This window comes from Grammomys surdaster, unplaced genomic scaffold, assembly GCF_004785775.1.
Source record: "Grammomys surdaster isolate TR1022 unplaced genomic scaffold, NIH_TR_1.0 133, whole genome shotgun sequence".
Classification (NCBI taxonomy): domain Eukaryota; kingdom Metazoa; phylum Chordata; class Mammalia; order Rodentia; family Muridae; genus Grammomys; species Grammomys surdaster.
Genome location: NW_021604591.1, coordinates 1,943,523 through 1,965,671, shown reverse-complemented (window position 1 = coordinate 1,965,671; position 22,149 = coordinate 1,943,523). Strand labels below are relative to the sequence as shown.

The 22,149-nt window shown below is 38.0% G+C and overlaps 1 protein-coding gene across 3 annotated transcripts in view; it reads right to left on the bottom strand.

The window, feature by feature from the left end:
• Exoc6b (exocyst complex component 6B) overlaps positions 1 to 22,149 on the bottom strand; it is a 456,985-nt gene that overhangs the window by 280,511 nt on the left and 154,325 nt on the right. For all 3 annotated transcript variants that reach the window (XM_028762430.1, XM_028762431.1, XM_028762432.1), the window contains exons 7-8: positions 19,142 to 19,318; positions 810 to 878 (exon numbers count right to left, since the gene is read on the bottom strand). In XM_028762430.1, coding sequence (XP_028618263.1) covers positions 810 to 878; positions 19,142 to 19,318 — 246 coding nt within the window. The remainder of the gene's footprint in view (positions 1 to 809; positions 879 to 19,141; positions 19,319 to 22,149) is intronic.

Below are 22,149 nucleotides of genomic sequence, written 5' to 3'. Positions count from 1 at the left end.
ACATCCATACATATCCAAATCTCTTCATACATTAGAGAAATTAGATAAGTATTAAAAAACTGTAAACAGATAACAACATTTCCATCAGCACAGTGTAAATAATAAAACACTAAAGATGCTGTCAGGGAATGCTGTCATCTTGGAGCAGGAGGTTTTGGAAGTTGGTCTGAGGTTGGGAAAAAAGTTGCTTCTTTGTGGGTTTGTTCAGGCTTTTTTTTTTTTTAAATGAAAGTTGAAACATAATGAGCTAGAACTCATAGTGAGTTAAAAAACAAACATTATAAGTTAAAAACTAATGGGCCTGATTATCTCAAAATTAAAGATGTGCATTTCAAAAAACACTAAACACAGTTTGAGTACAGAGACAAACTGCAGGGATGCTTGCAATATCCTACACTGTCATTATCAACGCTACAGTCTATTGACACCACAGTATTGACATTTTAGCAAATTTCTTTTACCGGTACTTTAGAGAACAAAAGGGATGATTGTCAAAAACTGCAAATACTTTTGATAAATCCGTTAATGTATAAAAGCAGGTTATTCTAGGTTAAATATGTTAGATTTGAAACGGAGAAATCTGAATATATTTCTACTTATAACCTACCAATCTGGTGATGACTCTTTGAAATCTCATCAGCTATGTTTAACTTTTACAAGGCAAATATAAACAAGACTCAAGCAAGAGCAGATGAATTAGTTAACACTCATCAAATAAAACGTTGCTCAAAAATAAAGTAATAATAACAACAACTCAGAATTTGGGATGTAACACATATCTTTATTAGGAAGATCAGGTAAAGACTCACCAGGACAGAATATATGTGTAGACACCGATACACAGGAGAGAAATCCACCAAGTCTTGAGCCCCAGGTACCTAGAAACATGTAATTACAAAAATATCACATGAAGTTATTATGGTGAAAACTGTATTAATTTTATTTTTACTATTCAACAGTGAATTCTTTTCCAAGCCAACTCTATATTCTAAATGGAAAATTCAAAATAAATAAAAGAATCATGTTCTCAGGCTGAAGAGATGGCTCCTCAATTAAGAGTGCTTGCTGCTCTTTCAGAAGACCTGAATTTAGTTCCCAACACCTACATAATATAACTCACAACCACCAGTAATTACAGTTACAGGATATACACCAATGGCATATGCTCTAAGATCAAGAATTGACAAATGGGACTTCATAAAATTGCAAAGTTTCTGTAAGGCAAAGGACACTGTCAATAGGACAAAACGACAACCAACAAACTGGGAAAAGATCTTTACCAATCCTATATCTGATAGAGGGCTAATATCCAATATATACAAAGAACTCAAGAAATTAGACTCCAGACAACCAAATAACCCTATTAAAAAATGGGGTATAGAGCTTAACAAAGAATTTTCAACGGAGGAAACTCGAATGGCCGAGAAGCACCTAAAGAAATGTTCAGTATCCTTAGTCATCAGGGAAATGCAAATCAAAACAACCCTGAGATTCTATCTCACACCAGTCAGAATGGCTAAGATTAAAAACTCAGGTGATAGTAGATGCTGGCCAGGGTGTGGAGAAAGAGGAACACTCCTCCATTGTTGGTGGGACTGCAAGATGGTGCAACCACTTTGGAAATCAGTGTGGCGGTTCCTCAGAAAATTGGACATAGCATTACCTGAGGATCCAGCTATACCACTCCTAGGCATATACCCAGAAGATGCTTGAACATATAACAAGGACATATGTTCAACTATGTTCATAGCAGCCTTATTTATAATAGCCAGGAGCTGGAAAGAACCCAGATGTCCTTCAACTGAGAAATGGGTTCAAAAAATGTGGTACATTTACACAATGGAGTATTACTCAGCTATTAAAAACAATGAGATCGAGAATTTCCTAGGTACTAGGAACTAGAAATTATCATCCTGAGTGAGGTAAGCCAATCACAAAAGAACACACATGGTATTCACTCACTGATTATTGGATATTAGCCCAGAACCTTGAAATGCCCAAGATTCAACTTACAGGCCACATGAAGCTCATGAAGAAGGAAGAACAAGTGGGGGTGATTCGGTCCTTCTTAGAAGGAGCAACAAAATACTCAAGGGAGCAAATATGGAGACAAAGTGAGGGACAGAAACTGAAAGAGGGGCCGTCTGAAGACCATTCCACCTGAGTACTCATCCCATGTGCAGTCAGCAAAGGTAGATGCTGATGTGGAAGTCAGGAAGTGCATGCTGATAAGAGCCTGATATAGATGTCTCCTCAGAGGTCTTCAAGAGTCTGACATATTCAGAGGCAGATGCTCACAACTAGCCATTGAACTGATAATGGGGTTCCCAGTGGAGGAGTTAGAGTGAAGGCCATTGGAGCTGAAAGGGTTTGTGGCCCCATGAGGAGAGCAACAATACCAACCAACCACAGCTCCCAGGGTCTAAACCACCAGCCTGGGAGCACTTAGGGAGGGATCTAGGGCTTCAGCTGAATACATAAGAGTGGAGGGCCCTGCTGGGCATAGGTAGAAGAAGAGATCCTTGACTCCGTGAAAGCTGGACACCCCAGGGGGTGGGAATTTTGAGGGTGGGGAGGTGGGAGTGGGGGGTAGGCAGGGGTTACATCTGCAGAGAATAAGGAGGAGGGGTGAGGGGATAGGGGGTTCCTGGGTGGGTGGGGGATGGGGTAAGGGGACAACATATGAAATGTAATTAAAACATCCAATAAAAAAAAGAAAAAAGAAAGAAAAATGTAGTTACTTATGATATATATAAAAGGACGAGAATTCTTCTTGCCTAATTTTGAGCAGTAAATTGTTTGTCACAGAGCCAGTTTCTCTCAAAAAAGGAAGCCATTCGAAGCCACTCTCAAGCAAAACCTTGGCTCATTGACTTGTCAGAGTCATCCTTACAGATTGAACAGCAATAGAAGCAGCATTTCCCTAGAGAGCTATGAAAAATAAGCTTGCAGACCCTTTTGCAAAGAAAGTCATTGTTGCTAACAGTTAGGATTGGCCTATCTCCACTCACATTTTCCAAAAGGTACCTCATGCAAGGCGGCAAAGTTCTTTCCTATCATCTGCAGCAAATCTGTTTTCTGACTGTTTATAGTGTCCTGAATTATAGGTATTTTGGTCTATTATTTCTTGGTCCTGAAACTAACATACAGCATGCATACTTGTCTGTTTTGAAAGCTCCAGAGAGAGAGCTAGGCAAAAAGTAAAGGAACAAAAAGAGGCTCTGACTCACTAGCTCTCCCTCCCTCCAGAAACAGCCTGGTATTTAGAAAGCCTTCCCCTGCCCCCCTGCTCCCCTCTGAGAACACACTAGGAGTGAGCACTGTGAGGAGTCAGAGTGCTGTGAGGATAGAGGCATGTCAAGTATGCACTGACTCATGTTGCTTTGAGCTGAATGTGTTTTCTCTGCTTCTACTAATGAAAAAGAATCACTTACATCTACAGAAGGCAAGAGGGGAAGAGCAACAAGCACTGCGTGAAGGAATGTCACCCTTCTACAAGATGGAATGTGGTCTCCAAAATCAAAAAACAGGGGTGGAGGAGAGCTCTGGGACAAGCATCTGCCTGGTGCACTAGCAGCAACTTGTCTGCCCTCTAAGCTGCTCTAACAGGGCCGGTTCATAGGTTCTTGCTCCCCTCCTTTCTTTGCCTTCCCTCCCCTGGAGTTGCAAAGAATGATTCAAGCAGATTTAGGTTTCATCAGGGAGGGGTCCAAGGACACTTTCCTAAGCTAACAATGACTGCCTCTAATGGTTTCTATCTCCTAACAAAAGTCATGACTTTTTTATCAGCTTCATCTAATTTTTCCCTTCCAAAGTAAATAACAGGGCCTTTGCATTTTACACATGTCCAAATTTGACAAATCTTTATCCACGGAGACTGGAACTGATAAGAGATAACTTTGTGGTGGGACCCTGTCGTTTCCTATTATAAAGGATTTCTTTGGGGCTACAAAAACATGATTAAAATAGTTAAACATTTCCTGTGCCTGGCAGTCAGGAACTCAAGACATTAAGACACTAGAGTCTGTATTTTTCTAGAATTTCAAATGGACCTAGGAAGATACCAGCAGTAACCACAAATAGTACACAAGACACAACCCTGCTTTGTGTCTAATGCTAAGAACTCACATGAAATCACTTCATCACCAAGGACAGCAGCTGTCTAACTGCCTATACAGTTCTAGGAGCAGTAAATGCCTCCTACCAGCCAAACAGTTAGGATTTTCTCAAAAAGTAACCATTGGTAAGATTTTAGATGTTGTAGCTATGATTTGTGTCCCCAGAGAATACCATATAAGTTAAGAAACAAACATTTTTGACAATACAAATAGTAGCTATTAAAAGGGATGCTGGAGCAACAACACAGGAGCAAACAGGGAAACAATCACTGCATGTTAGTACCATTTCATAATTATACAGACAATAACAGTTTCAACTAAGCCAAGGCTTTCCAACTGTTGTCTATAGAATATTTGTTAAACAGCACTTACTCATAATACATGCCCCAGCATCTGTCACACAAGCTACTCAATAAAGGACCAAAATGACTGAAGAATAGAAGAGAATCCAAGCAAATGTATAAATAGAAAATATGTATAAATAGAAATTAATGTATAAATTAATGTATAATTAGAAACTAATGTATAAATAGAAATTAATAACACTTGAAAAATGATCTTACATCTATGTAGACACTATTTCTTGAAGACGATTTGAAGATTTAGAATAAATGTGGACTATCTCACAATCAAGAAGAAAAGAATTAACATTTCTGATCATGAAAATGTTTGAGGAAGACCAGGACCTGATTTATATACTATCTTTTCCTTTTTTAATAGATCTTGCTTCAGGTAAAAGGAGAATGGAGTATTTCACTTAATACTTTCCTAATCATCCCTCTCCGGAGAGTCTTGGTAAGTAACTACCACCTCTGATTTATAGACTCACTAAGAAAAGCTAGTTACGGTTGGATGTCATGGCATGCCCAGGAGGCTAAGACAGAAGGATCTTGAGTTTGAAACCAGCCTAGACTACATCTCAAAACCTTGTCTCAAAAACAAAAATCTGTACACAAACTTATCTAACCTGATAAATGTTCCTGCTTTGTTGGTGTATAAGCTTAGTCTTATACAAGGGAAACTAAATACAAGAGAGAGTTCCTTTCTTCCTTGCATCCCAAAGCAACAAATGGATTATGACTCCCCTGCACTGCTCATAAACACAAAACATTAGTCCACTCTAGCTTTGCTGTTCACACTTTGCCCCAGAAGACAAACACACAAATATCTGCTCTCCTCACCCTTGTGCACATTCCTCACTTACTTTTCTCTTAAGAAACTTCTCAAAGTAGATGAACAAAAAGAGGCTCAAAGGAATTTGGGTATGTTTTTCACTAATTATTTCAACCATTTTCCACCTTCAAAATCTTTCTGATTGTCACTACACACAAAGCAATTCCTTGGTATTAGTAAATGAGTGCAGGAACCGGGGCTCATTTCTAAGCATTAGACGGATCTGAAGTCATTAAATGTACCAGGCATTCTCTGCAGGGAACAAACAATAAATGATTAGCTAGAGAGAACAGGCCTTTGCATTCAGAGATTCAATTGAAGCTGCCCATATTATGTTTGGAAGCCAGGAAATACCTGCAGACATTTTTCAATAGGATGCTTTCTAAACTACTTTGCTTCCAGAAGTTCAGAGAGAAGAAAGGTGGAATTCATTTGGAAATAGGCTCTCATGAAGGAGACAGAGGAGACATCACAGACTAACAAATCAGAAGCAAGTAGAAGTCATGTAAGTATAATGGTGCTCTAAGCTTTGACCAGAGCTCAGTCCTGAAAGATATTCTCAAATAATTAGAACCCTTTAAAAAGATCCTAAAAGGGCTAACACTTAGGTTGTTCAAGTATCTGTACTACATGTAAGAAATTCTTTAAAAAAAAAAAATCACCATTTTCCCTTATTGAAACACTGCAAAACCTCTGTGGCCAAAACCAAAGGCTAGTCTCTTCAAGATTATCTGTTTTGGTCTGAAAAACTCAATGGCCTTTATTTAACGAGGGTCTAGTTCATATAGATACTCAAAATTATTACGGACAGAGTAATTTAACAGTAAACTCAGTACCGAAACAAAAAGCTGAGGAAATCAGAGTGAACAAAAATGTATAGAAACAACTGCTACAGCACTATTTAGATAAGGTCCTTGTCCTCATAACATAGTCCTAAAAACGTACAAATTGAAGAGGGCAGTGGAAAAAAGGGAAGAGAAGGAGGTAGAAAGAGGAAAAGCATAAAGCAGGCAAACAGGAGATAACAAAGAGAGATACAACACTTTCACGGGTCATGTCTAGCTTTAAAATCATTATAAAAATTAAGAGACATGAGGCAACTTCACCCACTGTTCCAGGGATAAAAGAAATTAAAACAATACCAAGATGTCAATCTTCCTGTTAAGCTTAGAAAAAACTGAAAAGATTTTTTTTTAAAAATCTCTGTTAAGGTAAATAGGAAATAGATGTGAGTGTGGAGAATCACACCATAAGTAGGATTTCTAGACCAGACAGTAAAGATATGACAACTTGAGGATAAATGTGCAAAGTGTCTTCTAGAACAACTGCCTTATTTTACATAGTCACACCAGTGTCTCATGACACAGTACCACATGACAGCCTTGCCAGTACTGTTTTGTTGGTATACTTTAAATATACCTACTGTAATAGGTGTGAAGTTGAAACAATATTTTTATAAGAAAATCACTATGCTTCCAAGTATAGACTGACTGACTGAACTAAACTACATACAAAAAGAAGCCCTTCCTATTCAGTAGTGAAGCATAGAATGAGAAGAGCTTCCATGAACCAACATGGTCTTCAGGGCATATTTTTACATGAAAAAATATTTATGTATTATCCTACATAACATTATGAATATTAAAAGACACATATACACTAATAATGCAGACAATGCAGAGGCTAAGTAGAAGTCGGCAAGGACAGGGAGGGAGACAAGATTCCACACAATACAACTTCTCATGTAATTCTGCCTTTTGAAGCAGGTTTATACTCAAAACTTTTAACTGCTAAGGCTAGAGAAACTCTAAATAATATTAGACAGACTAAACCCACATAAAAATTAACTAGAATGTGAGATACATGCCTGCTTAAAGATACAGGAAAAATGCAAAAGTAACTGTGATGGAGGACAGGAACAGCTGGGTATTTGCAAATGGGCTGCTTATTCAGTGACATTTCTGTTCAAAGGTGAATTTTCAGAATACAGTCACTATGTGGTAATGAAATCAAGGAATGTCATTCTCAAGAAACAAAATAACAGCCGGGTGGTGGTGGCGCATGCCTTTAATCCCAGCACTCAGGAGGCAGAGGCAGGCGGATTTCTGAGTTCGAGGCCAGCCTGGTCTACAGAGTGAGTTCCAGGACAGCCAGGACTACACAGAGAAACCCTGTCTCGAAAAACCAAACCAAAAAAAAAAAAAAGAAACAAAATAACGTTTGCCATTTTCTATTCAGTGGCTCATTTCAGGGAGAGGAAAATAACATATGTGGCCAGTTCTTTGAATAATGATTTAACAGAGTGAAGATAAGCAGCACATATATTCTAAGTGATGTATCTGAAAGAATGTAAATAAAATAAAAAATAAAATATTTAAAATATGTTTTAAAGTTTCCGTTCAACCTTCTACACTTTCCTTTGTCACCTGGTCATGTGTACAAACACCCGCATTACTTTTAATTATAAGAATATGTAATGTTGGGAATATACAAAGAAGGCTGTCATCATTTCACACTGTACTCTCCTAATCAAAACATATCACAAGCCGGGCAGTGGTAGCGCACGCCTTTAATCCCAACACTTAGGAGGCAGAGGCAGGCGGATTTCTGGGTTCGAAGCCAGTCTGGTCTACAGAGTGAACTCCAGGACAGCCAGGGCTACATAGAGAAACCCTGTCTTGAAAAAAAACAAAAACACCATATCACAAGAGAAATACCTAGGGCTGATAATCAGTAAAACACTGTATCCTCATCCCTCATCTTTGGATGGAGATCCAATATAGACAATATCATATTTTCCTCAAAAATAGAATAAGGCAAGGAGTGACAGCTACTGCTTTGGGGCAGTCTCACAGTGATTCTGTCACCTTACTGCTGAGGTTCAGTTTATTACTTCCTAAGATGAGGAAGAGTCTCAATTAGAAAAGTCATGATTTTTATGTGAATTCAATTAACTTAAAAAGTGATAACTGCCCCTACTCAGTAGTAGTCAGCCAGCCAAATTGAACTCTATGGGCTTTTGTTTATTTGTTCATTGTTTTTCTGTTTGTTTTCTTTCATTTTTTAAAGACAGAAAAACAAAATGAAAAGTGGGTGGACAGGCAGATGGAGAACAATCTGAGAGGAGCTGAAAGAGGGATAATATAATCAAATATTGTATGAAATTCTCAAAGTAATGAATAAAATATTATTTTATTAATGATGTATTTTTATTTTATGTATATAGGTATTTTGCCTGCATGCATCACATGCATGCAGTGCCTGAGGAAACCAGAAGAAGGCCTCAGATTCTCTGGAATAAGAGTTAACAGACAGTTGTGAATGACTATGGTCTTCTGTGAAAACAAATGAGCCATGAGGACCGGTGTATTACTTGTTATCTCAGTGCCTGAGCTCTTGGTGTTCTGTTCAGGAAGTTGTCTCCTGAACCAATACATTCAAAGCTATTCCCCAATTTCTCTTCTATTAAATTTAGTGTATCCAGTTCTATGTAGAGGTCTCTGATATACTTAGACTTCCGTTTTGTTCAGGGTGATAAATACGGATCTATTTGTATTCTTCTACATGTAGACATTCAGTTAGGCAGCACCATTTATTGAAGATTATTTCTTTTTTCCACTGTATGGCTTTTGGCTTCTTTGTCAAAAATCAAGTGTCAATAGGTATGTGGGTCTATTTCAGGGTCTTTAATTTGATTCCATTGATCAATCTGTCTGTTTCTATACCAATACCATGTAGTTATTATTACTCTATAGTTCAGCTTGAAATCAGAGATTGAGGGACTGGCCAAACAATGACTGGCTCAACTTCAGACCCACCCCATGGGAGAAAGCCAACCCCTGACACTATTAATGATACTCCCCTATGCTTGCAGACAGGAGCCTAGCACAGCTGTGATCTGTGAGGCTTCATCCAGCAGCTGATGGAAACAGATGTTGAGACCCACAGCCAAACATTAGGCAGAGCTCAGGGATTTCTTGTGAAAGAGTTAGAGGAAGGATTGAAAGAGCTAGAGGGGTCAAGAACACCACAAGGAGACATACAGAGCTAACTAACCTGGGACCATGGGGGCTCACAGAGATTAGACCATGTATGGACTAGACCTAGACCCCCTACACATATGCACTAGATATGCAGCCTGGTCTTCATGCTAGTTCCCAACAACTAGAGTGGAGTGGCCTCTGACTCAGACTCTGTTGCTTGCCTTTGGATCCCTTCCCCTAGCTGACTATCTTGTCTGGCCTCAGTAGGAAAAAAATGGACTTGGTTCTGATGAGACTTGATATGTCAGGGTGGGTTGATACCAGATAGGAGGAGCAGCACGACTCCCCTTTTCTGAGGAGAAGGGTGGGAGGTGGAGAAGAGAAGTGAAGGGGACTGTAATTAGGATTTAAAATGAATATATTAATTAATGAATGAAAAAAAGAAAAAAGATCGCCATGTCTTAGCCCAATATTAATATTATTTTTTTAATTATTTTTAAATTTAAACATGACAACTGCTATGGTACAATTTTTTATGTTCTTCAAAAAGTCCAACAACTTAGCCACTGGCCTATGCCACTGTTGATAGTAGAACATTTAGACTATGAGGCATAGAAGGATGTTAATCACTAAGGACATGCCACTTAAGTGGATATTAAGACTCTGGCCCCTTGAATTAATATGCACTCTCTAGCCTCCTTCCCTCTCCCTCCCTCTCTCTGATGAGGAGCAGTAGTGTTCTACCCCATGGTACCTCCTACTATGTACCACTTTATCACAGCCCCAAAGTAAGAGACAGTCAACCACAGGTGTAATTCAAGATAAACATGGCATCCTTACAAACTGTCTATCAAGAGAGTTTGTCAAGATAGTACATTAACACAGCTACTAATTTAATTTATTTTTGTTTGTTTGTTTGTTTTGCTTTTTGAGATTTGTTTTCTGTGTAGCACTAGATGCCCTGGAGCTCACTCTGGAGTCTAGGCTGGCCTCAAACTCAGAGATCCATCTGCCTCTGCCTCCCAAGTGCTGGGATTAAAGGAGTGGACCACTATCACCTGGCCAATTTAAAATTTTTTAAAGCATTGTGCTGGCCAGGAACTGGTTCACATGTTCTGATTTGATTGATGAACATTAAGTGCCCTGTCTCGTATGCTAACTTACTGACAAATGATGCCCATTGTCTGTGGCCTCCTGTCAATGTGTTTAAAAATAAATATGTTGGCATTATTTTTAAAGGAAGATGGGATAAATACCATTTTCTGCAAAAGCACAAAGGTAACAGAACTTACACTTCCTAAAAATGTATTGTTTGTACACTTTACAGTCGAATTGTATTAACAATTGAACTGTGTCTACCTGACAATTACTATATTGAAGCTCTATTTCCTAATATGACTATGAGGAGACACAGTTTTTAGTGACAAATGGGATTTTAAGTCATGATGGTGTCCTTACAAAAAGGGCAACAGACCCAGGCAAGAACAAATATACAAAATGAAAAGCAATGTGAAGATACTGCTCAAGGTTTCCAAAAGACAAAGAGAGGCTTAGGAGAAGCAACCTACAGAAACCTTCATTTCTTTCACTTCTCTCCTCCAGGACTGGAAACGTTAATGTCTGGCTCTTACTCCTCAGCCCATTACTGTGTTAACAACCTCACACTCACCACAGTCAGAACATCCCTAAAGGTTCCAATTGCATGCAGTTTTAAGGGAATTAGCAGTTCTTCCTGCTAACTATACTGCTTTTTCTGCTTTTGATTTTGGTTTTTGGTTTGGTTTTTTAAGACAAGATTTCTCTGTGTAGCCTTGGCTGTCCTGGAACTCACTCTGCAGACCAGGCTGGCCTTGAACTCACAGAGATCCAACTGCCTCTGCCTCCTGAGTGATGGGATCAGTACGTGAAAGGAGGAGCCAGAACTGGAAGAGCTAACCCTAACATGAATCACTTGAACCATCAGGCAACACTAATTTGACCTGTATTGTATTCTGGATGCTTTTACCCCAGCTGGTGTGGATGTCATGATAACCCTTATCCTTAACAGTTTATGTACAAATTATAAGAGCTACAAGCTAGAGTATGAAGTAGGTGCTATGTGTGGCACTAACAAAGCATTCTGAGATTGCAGAAGCTGTTGAGAAGCAAGAACTAAAAGGAAATCATACACACACAAGCTATTTCACACACAGTACTTCCCTGTTTCAGAAAAGGTGGCACTTGATGCCATGTTATGCTCACAGCAGTCCCACTATAAAGCAATATCATGGTCTACCTCTGCATAGGCATATCAGCTTCAAGCTTCTTTGTATTTTATCTTCAAGTGATCCTAAAATGTTATTGCTGGTAAATAAGCAATTAAAAAAACATTCTCAAATTTTAAAAAAAATGTATCAGATGGGTAGTTAGAGAAGATGAAGATATATAAATATATATATATATATATATATATATATATATATGAATGATAGTCTATTGCAGGTTCAAAGCAATCTCTCTGTATCACACATATTTTCACTTAAAAAAAAGACAATGTAATTAAGTGTTCATAAAAATGGTTAAAGCCAGATATGACAAGCTCAGCAAAAAGCATCATGATTATGACCCATTCATTACCCTCACGAAAAATTAAAAAAGCACAAAGAACTGTTACTAGCAAATACTTTTCTTTGCAACCCTGCTCATCACAAGGCAATGAGCTGGGGAGAGTGAGACTGACTGTGTTAACTGCTTTAACATGAGGATTGGCTGTCATTCACAATAACAAACTCGAGGTTTCATTTTTCACTTCCCCCCAAGTTATCCAGCTTCTTCCATCTCTGGCACAAAATTAATTTTAATGGTGTATTCACTATCTGGTTCGTGTATGAATGGCTATGCTGTAGGTGTTTGAGTTTTCCTACTGACTTCATTCCCTGATTTCTAATCAGGGCATTAAAGTAAAGATATAATAAATGCCCTAAAATTCCATTATTCAAAGAATATATTAAAGATATGGCCATTAAGAGCATAGAAAAGCAGCTTGGGATACGGCTCTGGGGGTAAAGTGCTACAGTGATTCATGCCAGAGTCCCAGGGATGAGGAAGCAGAGGCAAGAGGATCCCCAGGGCTCGGTGGCCAACTAGACTAGCTAAAGCAGAATAAAGTGATCTCCAGGTTCACAGAAAGACTGTCTCCAAAAGTAAAATGAGAAGCAACTGAGGAAGGCACCCATTAGCAACTTCTGGCTTCACATGTACACATACACATAGGTGTCCCCATATGAAAACCACAGAAGGAGAAAAAATAATAGTCATAAACTTACCAAATTAGAACCAGATAATTCTGTTTAAATGCTTGATAATGTAGGTAATAGAGTTTTTAAAAGTAAAATATAATTCTCCTTTGAGTATTGCATTTTAAATTTTCCCTTTTTTTCTTTTGGTACATTTGTTTATTTGTTTGTTTATCTGTTTGTTTGTTTCAGTTGGTTAGTTAGGTTTTTTGAGTTCTGGAGAAAGTCTCCCATACCCCAGGCTGGTCTAAAAATCACTATATAGCTAAGGCTGGCCTTAAAATTGTGATCTGCCTGTTGCCATCTCCCAAATGTTGAGGTTACAGGTAAAAACATGCACATGGCTAAATACTGTATTTACTGCCACAAAATATTTTAAAACATTTTAATAGAAAATTCAAAATGAAACTCGAGCATTTTGTGACAAGCTTCTACTCATGCATTTTAAAAAGCTTCCTCAAGATTCTCTTCAGCCTTCTACCTCAAATGTGCTCAGAGTCCAAAGACACCACCTTCACATGAAACTTGGTAAGAGTATAGGCCCTCCCAGGTCCATCTCTACATGTATCTTAATGCAATGCCCAGGATCTATATCTTAATGTGAGTCCCAGGTAGTCCTAAGCACACATAAGTCCAAGATCTATTCTACAACAGGAGTTCTTCACTTGGCGCCTACGGCCAATGCATTTCCTAAATCCTTGAACTTACATTTTCACACAAATACACACATCTTCCTAGAAAGAAACAGTGAATGTTTGTACCAACCCCTCAAGGTAATATATGACCACAGATAGACTAAGAACCTTGCCCTGTAGGAGTCTATGCCATAGTTACCCTGCTTTTGGGTTCCAAGTTACTTCAAAAACTATGCTGCTCTCAATGAGGTCTGCTGAAGAACGACAAGAATGAAGGTCAGAACGTCACAGTAGGTCATGAAAGACCTTATCACAAGAATTTATTCACAACATGCAAGAACTATGCCAAGAAGCCAGTTTGGAGACATCTAAACAAATAATTCTCTACATGAGGTTTGAGATTAAGAATGTGCACTGGAAGAAGATTCAAACTGAGAAGTAAATAAATATAAGTTAGGGAATTTTTTAAAGATAGGATGCCATTAGAAAGTGAAGTGCTGAATTCTTGTTCTAAGAGCTCAATCAGCAAATCTCTAATGTGGACTGGTGTCTGACTGGGCTGTGGGGTCATTTTAGAATATCACCTTCTTAGTACATTCTTCTAATACTTCTTTTATGAGGCTCCTGCCAATATATTTCATTTCCCCCACCTTTTTCATTCTCTCTGAACCTCACTGACTAAAGCAAAAAACATGGATCACGGCACACAGACTCATAGGGATGGCCTTGGGAATGTAAGGGAATTAGTAGTGAAGACTGACTCCTACACAGAAGAATCACAATTGATACAGCAGAACTGGGTATGTGTTTTATTCTCTGCTTTTCCCCTCCAGTCATCTCTTTTGGGTGTATATTCTCTAAGGGTGTAGACTGTGACTAGCTTCTGTTTTCATAAACTACAGTGCAAATTTCATTCAATTACACTAAAACATTAAACATCCAAATGTTTTGGACATGCAAAATATTAAAAAGGATTACCTCATCTTTATAACCATGTGTGTTCATGCTGAAGTTAGAGTCAGCTTTAGTATACTCCCCATCACACACCCACACCCACATTCCTACCACTGAATGTGGGTGCTGGGAACCAAATTCTTGGCCTCTGCAAAAACAGCAAGCACTCTTAATCACTGAATCACCTCTTCAGCCTAACTCATCTTCCTTGATTGGGCAATATGCTGGATTCCAGTATATTTGTGAGGAGTCTGATAGCTGTTTGTATGTCCAGTGTGAATCTACACCCTCACAAAAAGATACTGAATACAACAAAAGAAAAGCCTAGTAAGTATTTAGAGGATCAAGTCCACTCTAACACTTTTAATCTTATCAGGTAAGTGGTAAAGTTTTTTGTTTTGTTTTTGTTTTTGTTTTTGTTTTTCGAGACAGGGTTTTTCTGTGTAGCCCTGGCTGTCCTGGAACTCACTCTGTAGACCAGGCTGGCCTCGAACTCAGAAATCCGCCTGCCTCTGCCTCCCAAGTGCTGGGATTAAAGGTGTGCGCCACCACTGCCCGGCAAGTATTTTTAAATGACTCATTAAATAACATTCAAAAAATTTTTTGCAATGGGAAGTAGGTAGACACCTAGTAAGATTTCTTACTACCTAAGTAGTACAGAGATTAGAAAAAAATGACCATTCTACCAAAAGTTATTTAGAGATTCATTGCAATTTCAATCAAAATTCTCCTCTCATTCCTAACAGAAATAGCAAAAACACTATCCTAAAATTCATGCAAACCACAAAAGACCCTAGGAGTAAGAACAATGCTGAGAAGGATGAACAATGCTGGCGGATTACAATGTTGGTGTAGATACATTACAGAGCCACAATAATAAGAACATTCTGGGACCAGAGTAAAACCAGACATACACACCAATCAAACAAAATCTAAGACCCCAACATGAGTTCATGGAGCTTCAACCACTTAATATTTGACAAAGACACCTAACACATACTTTGAAGAAAAGAAAGCAACTTTGGCAAATGGTGCTGGAAAAGCTGGATGTCTTCGAAGGAAATTGCAACCTTATACTCATATCTATCGCCTTGCAAAAACTGATTCCAAACTGGTCAAAGATGTAAACAGGAAACGTGGAACACTAAAACTGATAGAAGCAAACATATGCAGTAACCTACATAATAAAGGTGTAGGAAAGGACATTCTTACTAGGACTCCATTTGTCCAAAAATTAAGGTAAACAATTGACAAGTAGAACTTCATAAAGCTAAAAAGCTTCTACTCAGGTAAAGAAATAATCAACTGAGCGAAGAGGAAGCCTATAGAATGGAGAGAATGTCTGCTAGCTCTCTGATAAAGGATTAATATCCAGAACAGAAAAAGAAGTCAAAAAACAGAGTCAAAAAAAAAAAATGACCCATTTGAAAAATGGGCTAGGGACCTGAACAGGGAGTTCTCAAAAGAAGAAAAAAATAAATGGCTAAGAATGATCTTTAAAATTTTTTCATTATCACTTGTAATTAGGGAAACACAAACCAAAACAACTTTGAGTTTCTTGTTATCCCCGCCAGAATGGCAAAGATCAACAAAATAACTGATATCAAATTCTAGAAGAGATATGGGGAAAAGGACATCCTTATTACTCTTGGTAGGACTGCAAACTGGTACAGCTACTATGGAAATAGGTGTGGAAATTTCTTAAAAGAAATAAAAATAAGCTATGGGCTGGAGAGCTACCTCAATGCTTAAGAGCACTAACTCTTTCAGAAGACCCAGATTCCGTTCCCAGCTCCTACATGGCAGCTCACAGCTGCCTATAACTCCAGTTCAAGGGGACCTGATGCCCTTTTCTGACCTACACAGGAACCAAGCACCCAGATGGCAAATAGATTTATATGCAGGCAAACATTCACACAATAAAAATAAAGGTGTTTTTTAAATGAATGAATCTACCATATAACCTAGCAATATAACAACTCCTTGGCATATACCCAAAGAACTTGACATCATACTCCACAGATTCTTGCTTATCCATATTCACTGCTACCCTTGGTTGCCACCAAGAGGTGGAAAGTAAATCTCTATTGCTGAAGACAACATGCACCTCAGAGACAGGATGCACAGATCTCTAAGCTGGAACTGAACTGAACTGTCACTCTCTGAGGACTAGTACCTATGGTACCAGAAGGCACCATGCAAGCTTTCAAAGGAGGGAGGTAATTAACAGTCCTACCCAACTCTGACACCTATGACCCACATCAACAAACAGCATAGTATGATAACTTGAAGGGTGCAGTAGTGGCAAACATACCTTGATGATAAGCAATAGTTTTCTCATTGGCCTTAAGCAGTAGCCAGCAACTCTCTAATTAGACTTAAGTCCCACTTAACAAAAGGGAAACCACATCTAGTGCTAAAAATCTTGCTAACTACTCTGTGCTAATAAAGTCATGGTTATTGGAAGAAAATCTACAACCAGTATTTTTTATTAAACCAGCATATCTCTAACAATATTCTGTAAACATTTGGCCTTATATCCATATGTAAGTGTAGTCTTCACTCTCATCAAGGAAACTTCTCTTTGTAACAGACTGAGACCAACACAGAAAACTGCAACTGTCAAAATGCAAAGTTGTAGAGCCCAGTCCCAGTGGGTACATCTATAAAAACTCCCACACTTAAGGCTCAGGGAACATTTAAGAAGGAGAGTAGGTCTGAAGTTCTCTTTCTTTGTCGGGTCTTTGTGGGGTTTAGGTATTAGTGTAACTGTGGCTTCATAGAACGAATTGGGTAGTGTTCCTTCTGTTTCTATTTTGTGGAATAGTTTGAAGAGAATTGGTATTAGGTCTTCCTTGAAAGTCTGATAGAATTCTGCACTAAAACCATCTGGTCCTGGGCTTTTTTTGGTGGGGAGACTTTTAATGACTGCTGCTGTTTCCTTAGAGGTTATGGGACTGTTTAGATGGTTTATCTGCTCCTGATTTAACTTTGGTATCTGGTATCTGTCTAGGAAGTTGTCCATTTCATCCAGGTTTTCCAGTTTTGTTGAGTATAGGCCTTTGTAGTAGGATCTGATGATTTTTTGAATTTCTTCAGTTTCTGTTGTTATGTCTCCCTTTTCAGTTCTGATTTTATTAATTTGGATACTGTCTCTGTGCCCTCTGGTTAATCTGGCTAACGGTTTATCTATCTTGTTGATTTTCTCGAAGAACCAGCTCCTGGTTTTGTTGATATTTTGTATTGTTCTTTCTGTTTCTATTTGGTTGATTTCAGCCCTGAGTTTGATTATTTCCTGCCTTCTACACCTCTTGGGTGTATTTGCTTCTTTTTGTTCTAGAGGTTTTAGTTGTGCAGTCAAGTTGTTAGTGTGTGTTCTCTCCAGTTTCTTTTTGTAGGGACTTAGAGCTATGAGTTTTCCTCTTAGCACTGCCTCCATGGAGTCCCACAAGTTTTGGTATGATGTGTCCTCATTTTCATTGAATTCTAAAACGTATTTAATTTCTTTCTTTATTTCTTCCTTGACCAAGTCATCATTGAGTAGAGAGTTGTTCACTTTCCATGTGCATGTGGGTTTTCCATTGGTTTTGTCATTATTAAAGACCAGTCTAAGTCCGTGGTGATCTGATAAGATGCATGGGATTATTTCAATCATTTTCTATCTGTAGAGGCCTGTTTTCAGACCAATTATATGGTCTATTTTGGAGAAGGTACCATGAGGTGCTTCAGATCAATCTCTCTTATGAATATCGATGCAAAAATACTCAATAAAATTCTAGCAAACCGAATCCAAGAACACATCAAAACAATCACCCATCATGGTCAAGTAGATTTTATCCTAGGAATGCAGGGATGGTTCAATATCCGGAAATCCATCAATGTAATCCACTATATAAACAAACTCAAAGAAAAAAAACCACATGATCATCTCACTAGATGCTGAGAAAGCATTTGACAAAATTCAACATCCCTTCATGAGAAAAGTCTTGGCAAGATCAGGAATTCAAGGCCCCTACCTAAACATAGTAAAAGCAATTTACAGCAAACCAGTAGCCAACATCAAGCTAAAGGGAGAGAAACTTGAAGCAATCCCACTAAGATCAGGGACTAGACAAGGCTGCCCACTCTCTCCCTACCTATTCAATATAGTACTGGAAGTCCTAGCCAGAGCAATTAGACAACAAAAAGAAGTCGAAGGGATACAAATAGGAAAGGAAGAAGTCAAAATATCACTATTTGCAGATGATATGATAGTATACTTAAGTGACCCCCAAACTTCCACCAGAGAACTCCTAAACCTGATAAACAACTTCAGCAAAGTGGATGGTTATAAAATCAACTCAAACAAATCAGTAGCCTTCCTCTACATTAAAGATAAACAGACTGAAAAAGAAATTATGGAAATGACACCCTTCACAATAGTTGCAAATAATATAAAATACCTTGGTGTGAATCTAACCAAGCAAGTGAAAGAACTGTATGACAAGAACTTCAAGTCCCTGAAGAAAGAAGGCACCAGGGAAGGGAGTTAGGAACAAAAGAGGGAAATGAGAGGCTGAGTATGAACAAAGTACAGAAAACATATTGAACATGTTCTAGGAAAATGCCATGAAGAGTGCTATCAATTTCTACAATGAATAGAAGAAAGAAGAAAAAGAAAAGAAAAAATAAGTAAGTAGTATCTTTTGTTGCTCTCAAGAGACTGTCTCAAACACAGTGGAATCCACTTACTATCTGGGCTCTGAGTCACCCCAACACTCCTTTTTCACTCCTGGATAGAGTATCCTATCTTGTAAGGACTCAAAAATAGTGATTTTTTTTTTCAAAAAAGAAAAATATATTTAAAATATAAATTACTTTTGTGCAGCTTCAATTTCTTTAAATCAGGAATAAATGAACTTTAATAGTGCACGACATTCTGAAAATCACATAGCTATTAAGTGAATAAGCACATTTCAGACATCAAAAACTTGCCTCATTTCACCAACTTGAGTATTCCTTACCTCTTCATCGTCTTCCTCGTCTTCCACATCCAGAATTCCTGAATCCTGTTCAGACTTTGGGCTTGTGCTCTCCACCTCTGCATCAAAGATTGTATATACATCTTTTTTAGATTTTCTCTTGCTACCTATTCTAGGCTGTTGCAAGACAATGTTATCCAGGTTTCTTTGCTGCTGGGCCTAGGATATAAAGAAAATACAGAAAATAATGAAAAATAGAAGAAAAGATCTCCAAGTTTCCAATAAACTAATTTTGAGCAAATCATTATCTGTAATTATAGGGAAAGAAGGATTTCTTAATATATAAACTTTTAAACCTAAGTAAAATTAAACATAGTAATGTATACATGTTGTTTGGAATAGAGTCTTGTGTAGCCCAAGCTGGCTTCAAATTTGCTATGGCATGTAGGAATGACTTGAATCCTAATTCTCCTATCTCCACTTCCAAGTGCTGAGATTCCAGGTCTACACCTGCAAATTTGGTTTAATATACACTTCTTTGCCCTGAAGCCATCCTGTATTAGCTCTTTTCAAAGTCAATACAGAAAAGAGATAATTCACTGATATTATCACAGGTCTTTTTAAGAATTTGCTAAACAAACAGTAACAATTCTACCCATCCCAAATTCGCCTACATAGCCAAGAGTGTGGTACAGATGTCTAGTGGTTATCTCTTACAAAGGAAAGCAATATTGAAACAAAAATGATAGAAGATGGGACAGCTACTTGGAATTAACTGTGATCAATTTAAGTATAGGAGATTTTTTTAAAAACCAGATTTTTTAATATGAAACCAATAAAATATAATCAAGATAATAAGTTATCTTAACACATATTTTCTTCGGAAGTATTCTGGACTAGCAAAGATAGCCTATGGGAAGGGATTTTAAAGGACTTACTCTTCAGATTTTAAAATACACTACCTAGCAAAATTAATTAAGAGAATGCCCTATCCAGAGTCAACAATAAAATCTCTAGCCACAAAGTGCAGCTACAAGTTAACTTAGTCACTCTCAGAAGATTGAGGCTATAATACAAAGGGTTTGTTCCAAGTCACAACACCAATGAGCAATAAGTAGAAGCTCAAAGTATGATCTCCTAAGTTATAGACAGTCATCCTTCACTATACTAACAGCCCAAGAACTGGGCAAATATTTTCCAAATTAAGGGTTCTGTGGCCATATCAACAGACATAATGCATTTTGTATATCCTTGAGAAGCAGAGACAGGAGATCACTGGAGCTATATGGCAAGTGAGATTACCCAAGTCAGCAAGCTCTAGGTTCAAGTGAGAAACTCTGATTCAATAAATGCAGTGGAGAATAATCAAGGAAGAAACCCAACATCAGTGAAGGGCCTCCACTGGCACATGTAAACATACATACATATCACATGTGAAAAAAAGTAAAAGAGAAAGAAAAAAACTGGTAATGACACTGTCCTTAAGAAACTTGGGTAGCTAGGTGGTGGTGGCATATGCCTTTTTTTTTTTTCAGTACTTGGAGGCAGGGGCAAACAGGTCTCTGTGAGTTCAAAGTCAGCCTTGTCTATAAAGCAAGTTTCAGGACCGCCAGGTCTACACAGAGAAACTTGGAGAGACAGAGAAAGAGATGATAGAGGTAGAGACAGAGACAGAAGAAGGGAGAGAAGGAGGGGAAGAGGCAGAGGGGAAGATGCAAGAAAGGAGGAGAAAGAAGAGGAGGAGAAAAAGAAACAATAACAACTTGGATAATCTGTTTAAGCCCATAATGTTCCAGAAACATTTCTCCATGAAACTTAAGCCTATCTGTACCATGCCAAGGTGCAAGATTTGAGCTCATGACTTCCTATAAATCAATATATTTCTCTTCAGTGCCATGATGAAATTAGTTCATGAGAAAATAAGTGTCACTGAATCTAAATGAGATTAATGAATTCAAGACAAATCTTCATATTAGAAGTTAGTTAAGGCACTGGTCAAATGGAACAACTATAACAGGCCAGAAAAACTTGAACTATGTGAGCTAGTTTCAACCAAAACAAAGTAAAAAAAGAATCTACATTCCAGAGATTTGAATCAATGCACAAACTTGTTTCTCTGCATATTATCCATTGACATTCTGGGTTCACTTACATCAAATCCATGGCTTCAGTAACAAACTAAGCTAGAGCGAGCATTCACAAACAATTCAGGTCTATACAAAAGACAAGCATTCATGATCTCCGGTTAAGTACAGCATTCTTTGTACACCTCTCAGTGAAACAGCACTGCACCTACTGCAGACCACACACCAAGGACCAATGACTCAGGAGGCAAAAGGAATCAGGATCTCCCACGCTTTCCTATTCCAAAAAGCAGATTTTCAATTGCAACGTGACTGCTTGTTCCCTTCTTTTTCTACTTTCTTTCAGAACACCAAAGCCAAAGATGCTCATAAGTATGTCTTGGCATCAAATCCCAAGCAAATTAGTGTTCTTTCACAATCAAACACTGCCAGCTTAGCAGAAGCAATCCAGAGGAGTCACATTAGATATTAACATTGACATAAGACCATACAAATCAAAAAAATACCTAGGGAAGTAACTCTAGGTTTTCTATCAATTTTTATAGATTATACAAATTATATAGATTCATATTTTATAATTTTATAAGATTTTATTTTGGTTTTGTTTTGAGTGTTGTTGTTTCTATTGTTGACATATAGTTTTTCTACCAACTTTTCTACCAATTTCTACTACAAGGCAGTCTGGGCCATTCACTATGCTGAAGTAGTAAGCCCTTGTCTAGAAGTCACCGGGCTTTGTGTTGTATTCTAAAGCCCTGGAGTCTGTGCTCAAGCAATCACAACTTCTCCACATCTGTAAAGGGTTTACCACAAAAACAAGCCCAGGTGAAAACACCAAATTTCATGAGAAACAATCACATAAATACTCAGATATTACCATTATGGATATCCATTCAAATCATTATCCTTCAAAATAAGAAATGAGAAGGAGATGGCACTGTGAGAAAAGGAGTACAAACCACAGAG